The sequence below is a fragment of the Mesocricetus auratus genome, unplaced genomic scaffold, assembly GCF_017639785.1.
Source record: "Mesocricetus auratus isolate SY011 unplaced genomic scaffold, BCM_Maur_2.0 Super-Scaffold_15014, whole genome shotgun sequence".
NCBI lineage: Eukaryota > Metazoa > Chordata > Mammalia > Rodentia > Cricetidae > Mesocricetus > Mesocricetus auratus.
Window position 1 is genome coordinate 44419333 of NW_024429186.1, and position 20455 is coordinate 44439787.

The window sequence follows — 20455 nt, forward strand, 5'->3', positions numbered from 1 at the left end:
TCCTGTCTCTTTGCTGTCTTAACTTTTCCTCATCAAAGCACATCTACAGCCTGTCCAGATCTTTGTGTACATGCCCATAAAGTGCTTACTGCTGAGGCTTGCTATGCCACTAATACACTCAGCCACCGCCTGTTGCCTCTGCATTTACATTTGAACTGGGACTCCTGAATTCTGTCAAATTGTACACACTGTGCCCAATCGCAAAGGTTACAGTGCTGGCAGAATGCTCTTTGCTTCTCCGAGTTCTGTTTGAATGTCCCCCAAACTGATCAGCCCCGTCAATGACCAACGACCCCATGCAATGTGCCAACACTTAGGGGGTTCCAAGATCAACCTTCTAATATTTACTCATTCAACATACACTGGAGAATTACAGTCCTTTGGGACTACAGTAAGATTCTGCCCAGTTATTGTTGCTTGGATAATTGCAAAATGGTAGCCACAGTTTTAGTCACACAGTTTTAGGTAATTGTGGAATATTCCATACAAGGTACAGAATTTGGCAATCCTTTGGAAGATCCGGGGCAGCACTCTGTGTCCAACATTTTCAGAACTGAGGACAGGAGAAGTGAGGACTAGTGGGCATTATGCTGTAAGCTTGACATTTGTACTGCCACATGTCTCGGCCAACAGGTTCCTTGTTTCTAAGAAATTTCTAGAATATGCACCACACTGTCAGGAATAGTCCTGGTCTCCTTAACTGCCATCTCCATGCGGATGTTCCTTTCCTTCCTCCCTTCTCCCCCTCTTCCGCACCTCTTCCCCCATACCTAGCCTGCGCGCGCGCCTCATCACCGCTCCACCATCGGGGGCAGCTTCCCCAAGGCTGCCCATCCCAAGTCGCAATCCCGTTGAGGCTCCGCATGCGCGCGCGCGCGCGGGAGCTGCTCCGGGATCGCGCTGATTCGCTACCGCACTCTGCGGCGCTGGCGCGCGCGCTTCCGCCTGACCCTTACGCGCGCGCCTGGGGCCGCTTCAGTCTGCAGCCGCGCGGCCACCAGAGCCCACCGCCGCAGCCGGGCAGCGACACGGAGTGCAAGCTCAGCGCCTGGAGGAGAGCCACGGCGAGCCCGCCAAGCCGGCACCATGCAGGCCACTGCCGATTCCACCAAGATGGACTGTGTGTGGAGCAACTGGAAAAGTCAGGGTATTCTCTTTATTTCAGTAGTGCATGCCTGCGGCGCACGCGGAACCGCGAAACGGACTCGGCCATTGTGCATCATTTCACCTGTGGGACCTATGCATGCTTTACACCCAGGAGCTTTCTGCGGGGGGGAGTAAACCTGTTCTTGCAAAGTCGACCTGGATGAGATTTGGTACCCCCTTCACCCTCGCCGCCTTTGTCCCCTCCCAGTTCACCCCTTTGTTTTCCCGTGTTTTGTGGTATTGTAAATAATGCATCATTTGCCTCCTCCGGGAGCTTTTTTTGGCCTGATCATTCAGGACTTGTTTAATCTCTCAGCGGCAGAGCTAAAGTGCTTCCTTATTGTTCCTGCATCCCAATGCTTTTATTCCTGCCCAAAGGTTGAGATGAGAGCCATTAGCCGGGAGGACATCCATAGGAGAGAGGGACACACCCATTTCAGGCTTGTTATTTGTGATCACAAAGGAGACTGGAAATGCAGACCAGCTCTCCAAATTCTGAAAATACGATGGCGTAGCCACTTATCTGAGTGGTTCACTTTGAAATATTTCGGTGTTTGCGACTGTCACTGGATTAACCTATGCTGTTTATTTATTAAGGGTGGGTTTCAGTGAAATAAATGGAGAGAAATGACAAAGCAGTGGCGGCTGCCCTCTGGTCTGAGTTGTTTAGAAACGGTCCATATTAGCACTGGGTGTGGCCGCCCTCCAGCCCGGCTTGCTTTTCAGCCATTTTTATTCAGCCTCACAGTTCACACATTCATCTCTCCTTTGTTACATTAAGATTTTCTCCCTCACCTTCCATGAGGAGGAGGAGGAAGGGAGAATCTGCAAGAATGAATTGTGTGAGGTAAAGTTGGGGTGTCGGTCAGATGCAGTGTCTTTTGATATTTAACAAATACGGTTCTGAAGAAGGTGCATTCGACGGAACCTGCAGGGGTTTGCAGCATCCTCGGGGACCAAGAACACTCGGAGTGGTAGCTCTTTTTATCATTTAACCTAGTATCATCTCCTTATAATACATCACACAGGGGAAAAAAACTGTTCTTTTCATCTTTAATGCTTCAGTGGGATTTCTTTTCTCTTTTATTTTTAAGGAACAGCAAAGCTACAGATCTCAGAATTAGAAGCTCCCTTGCTTTGGTTCTTATTTGTTGAATTGGGTGGCAATAGCATAAAATACAGTAGTCTGTTTCAAAACATGTGGGCCTATTAGAAATATGATTGTCAAAAGCGAATAGGTGAGCCATAAAATTGAAAGCCAATAAATAAGAAATGCTCAGTCAAGGGTATAATTTCGGAAAACGATGACAGCTACATGGGATGGCGTGTGTTGAATAGAGAAGGAGGCTGTGAAAATGCTTTGTAATGTTCCCTTCTGGATCCCTGTGCACACATCCATCGGCTGGATGCACACACTCTACAACTGTGTCTTCATAGGAAGAGCAAGTTTAGATGGACATGAGGCCCAGGGATGAGGCTTTGATTCCCAGTGTCTTCTACTTTAACAGAAGTGAATATGGAAAGATGGCAGACTTTTGTGTTTTATTTATGTGTATACTGAGCATTTTAGCATCACTGCACTAAGGGTTTTGCATTGGTTTATTTTAAGCTTTAAAGTAGATTTTTTTAATATTCAGGAATTAGCATGAAATGCAATAATTTGCCCACTGAAGGCAATTGTGTCCCTTTCCAACCATACACCTACTTGTGAAGATTAATTCAGGATTGCTGAAGAGCCGTTACACCCAGTGACCTTTGATTGTCATTAGAGTCATTGATTTCTTTTTCTCAAATAGAACAAAGCCATTATCTTGAAAATTGACTGATAGCTCACTAGGTAGTTCAGTAGCACTGAAGAGGCGAGGTAAGAATGAATTACTGCTTTGTTGGCCTCCCCTCCCATGAGACCTTTGATCATAAATTAAAACTGCAGGAGATTCGAAATACAGGCTCACTTCAGTTCCCTTATCATTTAAGGCAAATTGTTCTAGCCCCTGGTTGCAACTTAGAATCCCCTGGAATGCTTTAGGAAACACAAAGGATACTGGGCCCCACCCCGAGAGCTGAGCATCATGATTTTTTAGAACACTCCTTGAATGAGTTTAATATGCACACAGGGTCGAAGCCACTAGCGTATAGTAATTCTTAGAGTGCCCAGCTCTTAGGCCAGAAGCCCACTACACAAACGGCACGGGTGTGACCTAGGAGCGGCTCCAGTATGGTGAGAAGTCAGTAGAATGCTGTAAAAATGTCCTCTGGAAATATGTCCTATAAAGGAGATATGTGAAATTGGGCTTCCCCTGCAGTTAAAATTTTCAGCCTCAAATTGCATCAGACCCTGAAATGTATTGTAAGACTAGAGTGCATGGGTGTGTGCATATGTGTGCGTGGGACATATATGATTTCAGCTAAAGACAGCAATTAATTGCAGCTCATGCCTATAATACTAGCACTGAAGATGCTGAGACAGGAAGCTAGTGCAAAGATACCCTGGATTGCAGAGCAACGCGGTATTACAAACAAAAGAACCCAACCCCCCCCAAATAAAAAAGTCACAGAAAGAGAGGCTAAGTCTGGCATGGTGGTTGCACACCTGGAGGATCAGGGGTTCAAGGAAGCCTCGCTCATACGGTGAGCTCAAGGCCAGCCTGTGAAACCCTGTCTCAAAATGCAAAACAAAGCAAACTAGAAACTCTAAAATGTAATGGATGTAGGTCCAGTTAATAGAGCTAACTTTATCATTTACAACAATCTAAATAATTCTGAGTCCATTTTACCGCTTTTGTTCAATACTCTCAAATCCTGTGCATGGACATTTGTTTCACATTTTCATTTAGCAGGTGATAGATGCTGATTCTGTCAGGTACACAGCAAGCGACAACCCAAGCCCTGCTTCCCACTGTTCTGCCATCTGCCTCGGAGGTAGATGGTGCTTTCCCTGGTTATTTATCAAGATGAGTTATCTGAATCATGGCGAATAGCTCTCATAGTTAAAAGTTTTCATTTTGCCAAGTATCTTCTTCCAAATTTCCAGTTGACTCTTGCATGGCGGGGGACTCCAAGAAGTTAAGTGAGACTTGCCTAAGATCTTGTTAGAGGTGGTAAATGCAATAGTAAAAAGTGACTCCCAGTGTGACATCCAGGGCTCTTCCTCTCCCAACACTCACCATCTCCCTTACTAATGCTGAGTGACAACGTGAACTCCCATCTACCCCTCTGAGGTATTTTCATAGAGGTTCTACTGTATAGACAAAGCAAAATCTAGCAGTAATGCAGGGTTCATGTCCCACTTACAATGTTGTCCTCATCGCCACCGTCCCTGATGGGTCATTCTAAATTCTTATAAATACTAGCGACTTGTCAGTAGTTGTCCTAATCTCCAGTGATGTACTTGGCCCTAGGCCTCCATGGCATATCTCTCATTGTACAGGGCAGGGAGTTCAGAGCTTAAGGTTGAGAGGACTGGTAATTCGCCATGTGTTAGTATTCAGCCACACAACTTAAATTCAATGATCCCATGCCAGAGAGACAAAGACTAATGAGAAACATTCACCCATAGGAATATGTCTGTATGCTAAAGACCCCAACCCATTTTATGGATTTCTCGTGCTCAACAAATCTAATGGGCAGCATCCATCCTAGTGTGATGGGTGGGGGAATCCACTACATGCTTGGTGCTAAGACTCAGCTCCTGCTTTATTGCATTATTGACTCCACCAGAATGCAAACTTTTGATTAAGTATTTATTTATTAGTTCAAAATGAAGTAGTTTGGAAATTCTGTGGTAGCCTTCAATGTTCTTTGAAAATGTTTCACAGTTGTCTGAGCTGAATGACATTAGCCAAAATATTTATTAAAGACCCAGGCATTCCATAATACATGGCAAACTTATGTATTTTAGCCACAGTAACTGAAAGAAATGATCTTTTTTAAATTGCATTTGAGGGCTGGAGATACAATCCAGTTGATAAAGTGCTTGTTTCGTAAGTGTGTGGTCCTGAGAAGATCCCCAGAATTTATGTTAAAAAGCTCAGTGTTGGCTTGTCATCCTGGCACCGGGGAGGTGGAGATGGGCGGGTCCTTAAGATCACTGGCCAGCCAATCTAACCCACTCCCTGAGCCTCACTTCCCAGAGAAAGACCTTGTCTCACAAAGTGAGACAGCCGGCTCCTGAGGAGTGAGAGCAGGGGCTCCCTTTCAGCCTCCACACAAGCACACACAGGCACACTCACCTGCTCGCCTGTGCACACACACTTGCACACACATCTCGGTGAGTAAATAAAGGAATTTGGTAGAGACAGTTTCACATTTACATACGGAGGCAGACCAGTCTTGCCTTTTAGCAAAACCAGCATTTTACTTAGACTCATTATTAGTATATGCCAAATATTACAGCATAACATTATATAGCAAACTCCTCCCCAGTGCAGATGCTAATGAGCTCCCGTGGGAACACCTGCTCGGCTGGGGAGCTGGGACTTTCCTTGGTGAAGGAAAACTCCCAGTACACAGATAGTATTTCAAATCTGTCCTGTCCAGGCCGAAAGATCCACTGAAAGGGGATGATTTCTTTATCCCAGTGCCTCCATCACTGTCAAGAGAAAGTTTGTAAGAGTGTATCTCAGAGTTTGAGGTAGAAATGGCTTTTTATTTGCTACCCTAACAGTGAGTGATGCATGCACCCTACGAATTTTTACAAAGAGAAGTTCAATTAAAGACACAAATCACCCCAATTCCTACCACTCAGAGTTGATCAGTGTGAATACTTGCTGAGTGTTGTCTGATAAATATTGACCGTCTCTGTATATACTTGCAGGTAGGTACACCATAAAAATGAAGCAAAAGACTGGGCATGCAAGGAGAAAGAGTTTTTATAGAATGAGATGTGAAGATCTCAAAAATCATTTTTGTTTTGTTTTTCAAGACAGGGTTTCTCTGTGTAGCTCTAGGTGTCCTGGAACTCATTTTTAGATGAGAGTGGCCTGGAACTTATAAAGATTCTCCTGCCTCTGCCTCCCAAGTACTGGGACTAAAGGTGTACACCACCATGCCTGGCTCAGAAACAATTTAAAATGATTTAATATAAGAAGCTACATAGGACTGAAAGAGTTATGAACTTCAGATATATCTTTCTACAGCAAAGCTATTCCTAAAATTAAGAATAATACTATGATAAATTTACTAAGTTAGAACCATTTTAATTATGTGTTTCAATTTGAGCTAGATAGATAGACTTTTTACAATATCTATTTTACTTTTTACAGTGTCTATTTTAAAAATAAACACTTTGGATAAGAAAGACTGGGAAAGATGCTGATCTATATCCATATTTTTAATCTGTTCTATCTCTCAGATTTTCATGAGTTAACACTTATTTCCTAAAGCATCAACCCTATTCTATGACTGAAGCACTCTGAGAAGTACACATAATAGAGATTGTGGGTGAAATCCTCACCCCACCTAGCTGGCCTTCTTCGTTTTTAGAAAGTCTCTCTTCCTCTCTCCCCTCCCCTCCCTTCTCCTCTGCTCCATCATCTTACTCCATCCATTTTGTGTTTGAAATGATATTCTGCATCTTTGAACTAGTTAACACATTCTGGAACATAAATATGGAGTAATGTTTTAAATTAGTTTTACAGTATCATTAAAATTTAAAATCCACAGAACCAAGCAGGAAAAAAAAACTAAATTAGATCTTGAATGTATGGTTTTCAGAATATCATGCCTCTGAAGAGAAAGAGAGACTGCATGCACGCGCGCACACACACACACACGCACGCACGCACCCCTCCTGGGTGAAGGCACACACATTTCCCACCTGTGTGTTCCTTTCGTATCACCGCTCTTCCAATTCTTTTGAAACTACAGCAGCCATGTGGGAAAATTTGGCTTCCTTATAATTAAGCTCGCAATTTAAAGGCTAAAACCTTGATGTTAGTGATTCTGTAAAACATATATTCTAGGCCCAAGATGGTGGCTCACCCCTGTAACCCTAGCACTCAGAAGACTGAGGTAGGAGAATTTCCATGACTTTGGGGCTACACAGGACTCCAGAGTGACTTCTAGGCCAGCCCAAAGTGATAATGTGTCTCAAAACAAATAAATAGTAAATAAATAAATAAATAATCTGACTAGGTGACAGTTTTAAAATATCTTGTTTACAGCTTAATTACATTTGTGATATATATTTTACAGGGTTTCTCTGTGTAGTTTTTGGAGCCTGTCTTGGAACTCACTCTGTAGACCAGGCTAGCCTTGAACTCACAATGATCCACCTGCCTCTGTCTTCTGAGTGCGGTAATTTGAGTGCTGGCCAATTGTGCTGTAAATTGGTAGCACTTATTTTAGGTAAGAAAACTGTAGTTTTGGAAGTTAGCAAAAGAGAGTTCTGTTTTCCTAAAATATGTACATCTACATTAAATCAGAACAAAACTGTTTCATTGCTTCATTGAATAAAATTCTTAAATCCTTCCTCATTTCTGTATGCTACCAAATGGAACAGGGGAAGGAATTCTGTTGTCAATCACATGTTTGCCATCCACCCTGGTGTTAGTTTTAAACAAGTGAAAAATACATGCGTAATAAGTTTTAATTGTAAAATACATTTCAGTGCTTCCCATTCCACGATAGCCACATGTCAAATGGGATCATATTTTGCCTCTGTCCTTCAAGAATTTATTCACTGAATTGCAGATTGGTAAACCTCAAATCTAGTGATAGTTAATGTTTGCAAGAGCCCACTAATTTAACAAATAGGACCAGATATGAAAAGAAACGATTCCTCTTCCTACATCCTTTTTAGTTCAAGAAACATTTTTGCTGTTGTGTTTTGGTCAAAAGAAAAAAAGTACATACTCTAGAAATCAGGACAGAAACATCAACCGTCTGCCTTTGCCGTTCTTTACAAGTCCACTGCCATGGCAAACTTTAAGCCAGTGTGGAACAGACTTAAGATCTTGCCTCTAACTATGGTTGATGACCAAAACACCAGATGAATGAAGCTTAATGTTTTGATCCAGTCAAAAGGCTGGAAGGAGAAGTAGATGAAGACCTTGAGTACTCACTGTCTCAAGAGTGTGCGCCCAAGGGCTCAGCCACTGGCTGCCCCTTCATGTAGCCATATCCTTCTTGCGTCACAGTTTGTGGGGTGTACGGACTGTTGCCTGTGAGGCCTTGACTTAACTCAAAGTTTAGAAGAAAGTGATGCTGATTGACTCGTCTTGTGTGTGTGTATCCTGTTGGGCTTCACTCCCTGGACAGGCCCCATTCTGGTGACCCTGGACCTAGTCATCACCAAGCTTCCCTCACAGGAAGCAGAGAGTAGGAATGCTCTAAGCCCTACTGGTCCGAGCTTGAAGATAGGAATCGGAATCACTCCACCAGCTCAGGGAAGATGGCAAGGCTTACCTAAGCCTCTAGTACCAGTCCCTCCAACATGAGAAGCAGCCAGTGGGAATTGTACACTCCAGCCATCTTCATTCACCAAAGAAAGGTACCAAACATTGTTGCTGGCTGTGGCTTCGACAATCAAATCCTTTACTTTCCTTTGTTCCTCCAAAACTCATTTAGAGAGTGCATTAAATGCTGGACTGACCCTTTTACTGTGTGTAGGAAATATCGGGCTTCCTGCACGTTCCCTTTTAAAACATTGGCTGTGTTTAGCTGGTATGAAGGAAGGACCTGGAAAATGGCATCGGGGGTGCAGCTGGGTGCAAGACTCCTGGATGGACTACCATTGGAAGTCACACAGTGTGGGAGACTCTATCTTGGTAAATGAAATTCAGAGTTTATCCCACTAAAAGGCATTGTCTTTGAAGGTCTTGGAGTTAGAGTGTTTAAAGTATTCTACTATACCTCTATTATGGTTCTCCTGTTTAATATAAAATAGGGATATAGCAGAACAAGTCATGTTCGGGTCTTCCTGATAGCGCTCTGCGGTGATATTTTGTTGGCTTCATGAAAATCAGCCAGAAACTAGTTTTCCCATCATTCCTTTGGACACTGGATTGGAGAGAATTTGGGCTTGTGTATCCTTCTATTATTTCTCATAGGTAGTCGGTCACTGCGGTCAAAGCACTGCAGGTTGCCCAAAAAGTTTATAACCATCAATATCATCTTATTTGTCAGTGATTTTTCTGTTTGAAATGTTGGTATTTCTAACAACAGAACTTTCTTACATTTTCCTACTTGGCCTTATTTAAAGTAGCATTAACTTGTTAATACAATCTTTTCTGGACCATGGTGGCAGCTAGGCATGATAGTGCATGCCTTTAATCCCAGCGTTGGGATGCAGAGGTAGTGAGTTCAAGACCAGCCTTGCCTACATAGTGAGCTAAAATTAGCCTTGGCTACAAGAGACCTTGTCTCAGGAAAAAAATGAAAAAGAAATGGATCGATGATGCAGAAAGTTGTTTAATTTATTGCCATTTTATTTTTCCCTATGCCACATTTTGTTTTATAAATAAAATATGCATCGCTGCACTACTGTCTTCTTCGCTTATACATTTTTAATAAACTTTCTGGATACCACAGCCACTATTGGGTCATAAAACTGAAGGCATCTAAAAGAGTTTCCAAACCAGAAACATTCGGATCACAGTGAAGGACTTCCTTTCTAGAGAATTGACGTAGAGTTTAGTTTTCAGTAGACGTAGAGTTTAGTTTTCAGTAGTCGTAAACTTGGATCACACTCTCATTCCTTTCCTGGTTGTAGATGCCGGAGGTGACTGGCACACTGGTTTGATGTTTGATGCTGAGATCCTTCAAATCTCTTAGTCCATCTTTGACTGTGTTGGCATTTCGTCCCAGGCGGCTGTGCACTCACACCTGTGGTTTGAGGACTAAGACGAGATCATCAGGCCCAGCCCACTTATCAAACTGATAGAACCCACTGCTGCATCCTTTCAAATATGATGTGTAGCCGCTTGGCTTTTTAGCAAAGTAGCCTTAATTACAGAATTGTTAAAGTGATAGTCATGTGCCTGTTTCCATGAGTATGCTCAGTGCTCCACTGTTTAACGTCTCTGTGGTTTTTCTGCATAAGAAGAACATTAAAGAAGAAAACTGCCTGCTTTGCTATACCCAAGGCACTTGGGGTCATTTGCTGTGGTTGAGTGTTACTAAGGAAACTTTATGCAAGGGCCTAGTCTTCTGGATCTACTGCGGTCTGGTTCCATTTCGTGTTGTTATAACACAGTAGCACAGTCTTGGTAACTTGTAAAGGAACACTTATTTTGGCATACAGTTCTGCAGGTCCACAGTTGAGGCCCTGTACCTGGTGATGGACTTCTTGCTGGCAGAGCCTTGAGGTGCTACAAGGCATCCGGTGACAAGAGACAGGGAGCGCGCTTGTGTATGTGTGTCCAGATCTCTCTCTCTTCTCTGTGCTCAATCTAGGGGCTCCACTCTGCAGACTTTATTCAGTTTAACCCTAACCCCTTCTCTACGCCTCCACTTCTAAATCCCTTAGTTGGATTAAGTTTTTCATCCTCTTACACTTCACAATGGGGATTCAGTTCTAGAGTGAATTCCAAAGGGGATCAAGCTGTACTCAAACCATAGCAGGCACCATAACGCTTGCTAACAAAGTTCCATCATTCCCATCAGATTGGAGTCTGAAAAGTTGGCACTCAGGATGTGGACCACATAGCTTCTCTTCTGAAAAACCATTGCCTCCCACCCATCTCACTCCGTCCTTGGGGCCCTGGACGATTTGTCTGCACTCTGACTACACACGGCTATTGGCACTCTCCCAGCCCATCTGTCTCCAGCTATAAGCCTGAGTACCAGGAACTGTCATTTTCACTTCTGACCCCTTGGGTCTGAGGCTCCTCTCACTCTGTACCGTGTGTCAGTTCACAGCCCCAGGTCAGCTCAATATCTACAGACCGTAGCACCCAAAGTGAAACCATGTTGCCGCCATCAACCTGAGTCCTTGACTTTAATCAAAGCCCCTCTGTCTTTCCCTGATCCTTTTGTTAATCCCTTTTGGAATTCCCAAGAGAAATATCATGTAAGCCGCATGTAAATACTTAAAATTTCTGGTAGCAACATTAAGAAGTAAAAGGAAATAGGCAATATTAATTTTGATACTATCTTTAATTTAACCCAACATATCCAAAACCTTTAGCTTTATAACTATAGTCAATACAAAAACCATTAACAATATATCTTACACCTTTACTTTTAGAAACTAAGGTAGTCTAAATCCCTGGATTTCAGTTCACACTTGCAGAGCATCTGCCCCACTTGGAATCAGCTACACTCAGATAGCCGTGTGTGGCTTGTCACGGTTGTTTTACATTAAACAGGCTTCACCCTTTTCCACTGCCATCCAGCCATACCCCTAAACTCAGGAAGACCCCCTCACCATTTTCCATGTAGAATCTGAGTTCATTTTCAAGGCACTTCAGCATATCTGCCTGTATCTGTTTCTTTTCCGAAATTCTCTTTCATTCATTTCTTCTTTTCTTGAAGAGAGAAGCTAGGACTGATCCAATCTAATCTTCTATGAGTCCTCATTCAACCACCCATCTTCTCTTTTCAAAAACCATCACCCATCTGTTTTCACTACAATCCCAGCTTTCCCCTCGACCTGTAGGTTGAGTAGCGCACATAGCCTCTGTTCCACAGGTGGCCATTTTCCTTGTTTCTCTGAACTTTCTTTTCACTAACCCTAACTTCTCTACCCCACGAGTGCCTGCAAGGCCCCCATTTACAGTACCTCCAGGCCCAGTGGATCCAGTGGGCTTTCCCAGTCCTCACTTCCCTTGGTGTGTCTGCAGCATGCTCCTTGGAATGCCGAGGAGCTTCTGTCTTCATCGATACTGAAATCTACACTGCTGTGTCTACCTCTTCCAGTCCCCAGGACTCTCATAGCTACACTTCTAACTATGGCCTCATCCTAAAATGTGTCCCTTAGCCTCCAACTTCTCTCAGATTTCCTCCATTCGCAGGGCTTCAACCATGTTGTTCTATTCCGGATGTACTCAAATGTCAACACTCTACTCTGTTTATCAAGTTTCAGTGCTGCTCGTCTATGAAGTCTCCAGCTGTCTGCTGTGCACAGACACCTGAAGAGCTCTGCATATATGATACCAAACGCCATTTAACTTGAGACCACTGTACCTAAAAGAACATTCAACTTCCAAGCTTAAAATATTAGCCATGTATATAATTGTCATACTTTTCTGCGATTCCTGTCTGACATCATGCTCTAGGCTGTGACTCTACCTACAGGCCATATGTCAGAATCTAGGGTTTGAAAATGAATATCATCTTCACCCCCAAATCACCCTAACATTCCTCTTTTTATCCGTGATGCTAACTTCTCATTATCTGCAACTCCTCCCCTCTCCCACAGAGTCACCACTCTTGTTAACGAATCCTGCATTGTTTCCCTTTATCCACCCCATGCCCTTAACAAACGGTGCCCCAAATTTACAAAGCACCCCCACTTCTTCCTTCATCCACCCTAAGACAAGCTCAGCCTCAGAATCAACTTGTATCTCCTCCTGCAGTACAAATAGACCAGCATTGAGTTGGGGATTGTTCAAATGACTGCCTGGTCATCCCAGCTAGACCTTCACACCCTTAAAAATGGAGAAAGAACATTTTGTAATCTTTTGATTCTGATGCTTATTAGAAAAATCAGTGATGAACAAACTATTGGTAAGGACTTGAGTTTACTGAAACAAAAACAATCCATTTAAATAGCTAGTTGCGAGATCAGTTTAAAATACAATCATGTGACCCAAAATTGATTTTGCATGAATTGAGAGGTCATTTAATAGAAAATGGGAAAAAGCAACTATTTTGTTTAGGAGAAAGCATTAAATTTAAGGGTTGGCTATACTTTATTACATAGTGAGAAGACATGTTCAACTTTTATCTTCCTCACTTAATATACTCCCTGTCTAATGGGGTTTTTTGTAAGGCTCAAATGAAATAATACATGAAAACACTCTGAACATTTTAGTATTTACAAGGATAATACTGATACAGAGTACTCAGAATTCACAGCCTCCCTTTACCTGTTGATGTCCTAAATGGAAGTGTCTCCTAACCTTAAGTTGATGGGCAGACCTGCTGGCTGATGGCTTCATTCAACACATGGGCTCAGTCAACCTCTCCATCCACAGATTCTTCCAAGATTGCCCCAGACTAGGTGCCAGCCGCTCACAGCTTTTTGAGCAGGTGACGGGAGATACAGAAGGCTTATCTAGGGAGACCTGTACTGACAGGTGTTTAGTGATTTACTCAATAGGGATTCAAGTGGAAGTGGCACAGCCTATCTCTTTCTGGTCTGAAAATTACTTGCAGAGTTGCCCACATTCATTCACAAGTCACAGGGTTGGATGTAAACCACCTTTCCCAGGACTCAGAGTACTCCAGTAAAACCTAGAATTCCTTACAAGGTGTTTGTATCCCCATTTGCCTGCGCATGCGGTGGTGCTGTCCCTAAACAGAGTACGGCTTCTTATTTGTAAGTGTATTTGTAACTGTAAAATCTCTCCCTATTTTCATACCTTATGTGTTTTCATGGCCCCATCTCCCAGCACAAAGCCAGGAGTGTTCAGCTCTCCCTTGGTGGGAACTAGCTCAATGACGAGAGCTGATGGAGGCTCCCCACACCCTAAGACATCCAGCCTGAAGGTCTAGATCCGCCCCCCCCCAACCTCGGGCTTAATGCCCCTGAGCCTGCCAAGAGGAGCCAGACCAGGCAGAGATCTTGCCTTCTCTCCTCTGTCACCTGCTCTCAGGGCTGCAGGAGCTCACAGATCATTTCTTCCCAAAGCTCTTCTGCACCTGAAAGTGTTATACCTCGGTACTCTTCTAAAAGGAAAATTATTTGGTTGGATCATGCGAATTCCATGGTTAAGGAAAAGTAAATCTTTTCATGCAGCTCCTAGTTCTGGCATCTTGACATTGACAAAATTAAAGAAGAAGAAGAAGAAGATAATGGTGACTAGACTTTGGGGACAAAAAAAAAAAAGATTATCCAAAGCTATTAATACCTAATAGTCAATCAGTGTGACGACTGTTTGGAGCAGAAAGAGGCTTTAGCACAATAGTGACTCCTGGAACCGACCGGTGGCCCTGAGCCTCTTTTTAAAAGGGAAATAAAAACCTTGGTTTCATTCCCAAGCTTGCGTGTGAGCTTTCCCTTTCTCTACTTCTTGTGTCAGAGAAGTGGCACTAGAGAAAGGGACTCATGCTTTTTTTCAAACAAATGTCTGTCTGCTGGTGACTTGGAGAGATGGTGCAAGGCACTTGTTAGGGAAGACGCTCTCTCCAGCCTCTCACTGCTGGGGCCCTTGAGGCCCTGTGAAAGAGCTTCTTGCCCCACAGCCCCCTGAGACAAATCTGCCAGGAGGATGATTTAGCACGTTGCTGTACACTGTTCCCATGTCTCCTCGTTAGCCTCCAGTCATCAGCAGGAGTGGCATGCTACCCTTTCAGTACAGGTTGGTCATGTCTAACATACACAACTCAAGATGCCGACACGCCACCACAAATGGCAATTCCACACCACAAAACTGTAGCCCACAGGGAAATGCTTTAAAATGTCGTCGAAAATGACCTTCATGCTGTGTGTGCGTCTCATCCGTGAAACATAAATGGGTTTGTGTTTAGGCATGAGGGTCATGGTTCCAGAGAGTTAGAGTCCGTGGCCATCATGGTGGAGAGCGTGGCAGCAGCAGGCATGGTGCTGGAGCTGACAACTTAACATTTATATCCACAAGCAGGAGGTAGAGAGGGAGACACTTGGAATGGCATGGGCTTTTGAACTTCAAACCCTGACCCAGTGACACACTCCCTCCAATAAGGCCATAGCTCTTCATCCTCCCCAAACAGTTCCACCAACTGGGAACCCAGGATTCAAACATACAAACCACAACAAGGAGTATACAAGAGTTTAATTCAAATGTCAGCTGGGGCTGGTGGCGCAGTCCTATAATTACAATAAAATAAAAATTTAAAGAGGTTTAAGAGATGGCTCAGTGGTTGGGTTAAATGCCTCACTCACATGCAAGAGGCCCTGGGTGTAATCCCTAGTGAATGCCTACTTAGGGTTTGTTACACAGCCATGCGCCTCACTTTCTCCTGGGTTTTGAAAGAAAACTGCTTCTGTCCAGGTGCCTGTAGTATTGGCTGAGGTCACACTGACTTTCCTTCCAAAGGCCTCACCTTCCTTCCCAAACTCTGCTCCCTTGCTGCCTGTTCTCAGTGGCAGGGCCACTTACACCACTCGTGCATCTGTAGGCCACTGTTGAGACCAAATACTGACAACAGGGCATCCAGTTATCCCTGTTGATGAGAAGGAAGAACAGGCCCTCCACAGAGTCCTCTGTGGTTTCAAGTCTGTTTCAAAGTCACACAATCCCAGCCACTGAATGGGTAGCATAGCCCACATAGACACACCTATGGTGACATGCTTGCTCCCTAGAGTCACGGCTGTGAATGTGGGAACGCTCCTTAGCATTGGGGGTTCTTCCAATTCAAAACGGAGTATCATTCAGTGTCCTGGTGTCACCCTCTCTACTCACTGCTGTCTAGAAATCTAGATGCCAGGTGGGAGACTGCCACCCCAGCAGCAGCATAGCCCTCAGTGAGCCTGGGTCCTGCTGGAATCGAATGGTATGTGTCTGTGTTCGCTTCCACAGCTATTGACCTCCTGTACTGGCGGGACATCAAGCAGACGGGCATCGTGTTCGGGAGTTTCCTGCTGCTGCTCTTCTCCCTGACCCAGTTCAGCGTGGTGAGCGTCGTTGCCTACCTGGCCCTGGCCGCCCTCTCAGCCACCATCAGCTTCCGCATCTACAAGTCTGTTCTACAAGCTGTGCAGAAGACAGATGAGGGTCACCCTTTCAAGTGAGTGTCCCAGGTTGACCAGCCTCCACCCTGCCTCTCTCTCTCTCTGCCTCATTGCTGCTCACAGGTGTACTGGAACATGTTTTCCTAGAACTTTCTAGAGTTTTCCTGAACCCCTGTCCTTAGTGCCTAAGGTCGCTTGTGAGTTTCTGTTACAAACTCCTTCTTGTAATAGCACTACTGGGTTATAAAAGTAATCACAACCCATTATCTATGTGCAATGTTTTAAAACTGTTTTTCAGATTTACTTACTTTATTTTGCATGTGAGAGATGTTTTGCGTGCATGTGTGTTCACCACATGAGTGCCTGTTGGGTCCTCTGGAACTTACAGAAAGTTGTAGCCAAGATGTGGGTCTGGGAATCGAACCCAGGTTCTCTGAAAGAATAAGTGCTCTTAACCTCTGAGTTATCTCTCTGGTCTTGTATTTTTGTTTTTGTTTTGTCATTTAAAGAGATTTTCAACAATTACTTAATCCAACCAACTCCATAAGGAAGTCAGGGAAGGCACCGGAATCCCTGTTTACAGATGGAAATACTGAGATTCTAAGAAGTAAAGTGACACGTGCAAGATCAGGTGGCCAGTTAGTACTGTAGAATGAGGACGGGGTGTTGGGATTTTACTTAAAGGCCCAACCTGCTGAGTGGTGCAGACTTCATGAGCACTCTCACCGTGTGCCCTTGCCTGCATCTGTGTGCAGGGAAATTGGGTTAGAATGAATATTAGAAAGGAGAAGAGTTTTAGCTTCATCCAATTAAAATATTTTATTTTTAAATGTGTATGCATGTGTGTGTGCATGTATGTAGATACACAAACACACACACACACACACACACACACACACACACACATTGCAGGTGCCCAAAGAGGCCAGAGGCATGGATTCCATGGAGCTGGAGCTACAGGTGGTTGTGGGTGCTGGGATCTGAACTCTGATTCCCCAGGAAGAGCAGTAAAGCACTCTGAACTGCTGAACCTTCAGCCTTCCCTCCCCAGCCTTTTTAGAGCAATCTATAAACTGTGTAAATATACAGAGAACAGAGACAGGCCGGCCAGTGGCATCCATCCAACTCCATCATAGTAAACTGCTCCATCCCAACCTCCGATGGTGAGCCTTGTTGCCTACAGAATTCAGTGTGCATGTCACACACACACACCTCCTAACCAGCCTGGGCTCCACGGTCTGTGTCCTCATTTCACATAATTGAGGGACAGTGCTGGACGAGACAGGTGATGCGGTAGCATGGCTCTGGGCCAGTCTCCAGAGTTCGCCAGGGCCACCTCGGCAGGTACACTTACTGTGCCTCACTTGCTGGCTGGATCAAAGCCTCAGTTGCAGCAGAGCCTAGCAAGGAAAATGATGGCCAGTTTGGGGGCTGGAGGTGGAGGCTGCTTCTCAGAACCTCCTTCTCTGCACCTTGGTCCTGACCTCAGTGCAAACACTTGGGTACGTCAAGGCTTTCTAATGCCGAGCAATTGGGCCATCCGGGCTGTAGCTCTCTTTTACGCATCCCCATACCCACAGGTGAGAGAGTGCAGAAGTGGATCGTCTTTGTTTCTAGCAGGACATACGCAACCCAGATCTGAGTGGCCTGGCATGTGGCCAAAGTCCTCATCTTTATCCTTCTCCAGGATTCTTTCATATCCCTTGTTCTAGAACTTCATTGTTTCTAGAGCTGCCATGTTCACCCCCAAGGCTGAAATATGGGGCACTTAGACCCCATTTGGCTTTTTTTTTCTTTTGATACCCAGTTACGGGAACAATAGTGTAAAACTACTCTTAGCCTGCATCCTTTAGAACACAAATTTAAAATTTAAAACACCTTCAGCCTCGTCACTTGTACCAGCAAAGGGAACAGCTGACTCGGTGTGTTTTTAATCACAGCACACTATCTGGACAAATCCATATTTTTGTATTTTCTCCAAGGGAAGAAAAGCTATAACATTTATATATAAATTACCAAAGTCAGTTTAGGTTGCTGTAACCATGTACCATAAACTCGAAATAAATGAGGAAAAAATGCATTTCTCCCAGTTGTGTAAAACCTGTAATCAAAGTGCCCTGTGGTCAAATTTTAGTCTAGTATCTTTTTGTTGGCTCCTCACAAGGCCTCAAGAGGATGAAAGGGTTCTTTGGAGCTCCAATAAAGAGGATTTAAGGGTTCTTAGAGGCACCAGTTTCATTCATAAGGGTTCCACCCTCTTGAATAATTACCTTCCAAAGTACCCGGCTGATAATGCCAACACTAAGAGTGGGGATTTCAACATAGCGCTCTAGAGGAGTTCCGTATTTTGTCTTTAACACTGCAAACAACTCAAGACAAAGCCTGCTTGGCTCTCTGTTCATCTATGCCTTTAAGAACTCCAGGCTAGGCAGGAAGTCCACAGCTGCCTTCAGATGGGGGGGGGTGGGCAGAGCTCAGTGGAGGAGTGTGGCCAAGCAGAAAAAGCTTATGTATATTATAAAATATATTCTATATATTATTTTGTTTACCATTCATGAGTTAAATCTAACTACCTGAACAAATAGGGAGGAAAATCTTATTACTAAGAAAATCATTCACTAGGACCAGAGAGTTTACTATGGTCCAGGCCACTGAAGTTACCATTGCTCTCTAGAGAAACCTGGAAGTCAGTTCTGGATTTAAAACAAGAATTCTTAGAGTTTGTCAAGGAACAATTTGACAACTAGGGTTTTCAGATGCTCCAGAATCTAAGAAACATGTGCATCCCTTTGTCGTCATGTATGGAGAAAACAGTAAAGGAGTCGGCTGCTTATCGGTCCTTCCTGGTTTCTGTGAGTTCTGAGCTCACTCTTTAATGCTGTGTTTTGTGTACAGAGTCACAAATCCCCCAGACAGTCAGAACTTCTGCACTCCCTGTGTTTGGGAAGCGATTGTTCACGGTGTCCCAAGGCCACTATCCTTGTGGAGGTGACCCAGCCAGGAGCCTCCCAGTGTGACAAGCACTTACTTGGCTTTGTTATGCAGCAGCCTGTGTTCAACCCTCTAATGGGATTCCCCCGGGATGGTTTGTTGACAGGGCCTACCTGGAGCTGGAGATCACCCTGTCCCAGGAGCAGATCCAGAAGTACACCGACTGCCTGCAGCTGTACGTGAACAGCACACTCAAAGAGCTACGGAGGCTTTTCCTCGTCCAGGACCTGGTGGATTCCTTGAAAGTATGACTGCTTCTGCTCCTTGCCTTATGGTCTTAGATGTTCTCCCCAAAGGAAGAATACAATAGGCAGCTATAATTCAGAGGCTACAAAGCAATCTCACTACTTAGTCTAGAATCTGAGAGCCTCCAGTTGTGTCCAAGCTGGTCCCCTCATTTCACAGATGACAGAACTGTGGCCTGGGGACATTTAAATGCTTATTGGAGTTGCACCATTCGGGGGAATTAGAATCAGTCCCAGGTAACACAGTTCTAGACATTTTAGATGGAAGAATGTCGACCGCAGCCCATCTCCTTATTAACCACTTTAGGGGCGTGAAGAACATGTGTACTCTGGAGGATGCTAAGATGTTGGTAGTAAGTCTTCAGGAACTCCTCAGGTTGAGCATGGGGAGGATCTGAGACGCACAGGCACACACACACACACACACACACACACACACACACAAGGGTGGAGAGAGAGACAGAGACAGAGACAGAGACAGAGACAGAGACTTTATTCCAGGTAGTCTCACTCCATCTAGAGCAGTGGTTCTCAACTTACTAAGGCTGCGACCTTTTAATACAGTTCCTCTTATTGTGGTGACCCCAACCATAAATTATTTTCGTTTCTACTTTATAAGTATAATTTCGCTACTGTTAGGAATTGTAAATACCGTTGTTTTCCAATGGCCTTCTAGGGATCGCAACCCGTAGGTTGAGAACCACTGATCTAGTAGGTTTCTTTGAACAGGCTGCTTGGACCTCCCTGTGACTTCCTGATAAAAAGCATTGAAACAAGATTGAGCAAGCCCACAAGCAGAGTGGGGACCAGGAGGGGAGGTGGTCGTGAGTGTTCTGTCCTTTGCCACTGTATCTGAGGTCTGGTGCCAGGGGCTGCCTAGTAATTGTTGAGTGAGTCAGGGGAGCAGGGAGAGACAAGGACCTGACCGGCATCCTTGGAGCAGGAGCTGGCTACAGATATTTAGAGACATGTCAGGTGATCACAACTGCTGACTGTATGGAATAGTGGGCCAGAACAGAGGTCAGCAAACCTCGTCCATAAAGGTCAAAAAGTATCTGGTGCTTCAGACCATATTATCTCTACCCAGCTTTGGCATTGCAGCCCAAAAGCAGCCAAAGACAATCCATCAGTAAAGGGCTGTGATTGTGTACCAATAAAACTTTATTGATGGACACTGGAAATTAAATTTACTATAAACTCACAGATCATTGAATACTTTCACTGTTTACACTGACCATTTAAAATGAGAAAACAA

The 20455-nt window shown here is 44.3% G+C and overlaps 1 protein-coding gene across 2 annotated transcripts in view; it reads left to right on the top strand.

Annotated features, from left to right (window-relative positions):
• Rtn1 (reticulon 1) overlaps positions 1-20455 on the top strand; it is a 203609-nt gene that overhangs the window by 174535 nt on the left and 8619 nt on the right. The window contains exons 1-3 of one of the 2 annotated variants that reach the window (XM_040742953.1): positions 965-1147; positions 15813-16020; positions 19062-19200. In XM_040742953.1, coding sequence (XP_040598887.1) covers positions 1087-1147; positions 15813-16020; positions 19062-19200 — 408 coding nt within the window. In that variant the 5' untranslated portion in view covers positions 965-1086. Of the gene's footprint in view, positions 1-964; positions 1148-15812; positions 16021-19061; positions 19201-20455 lie in introns of those variants that run through there. The other variant, XM_005072775.4, reaches the window with a different exon arrangement.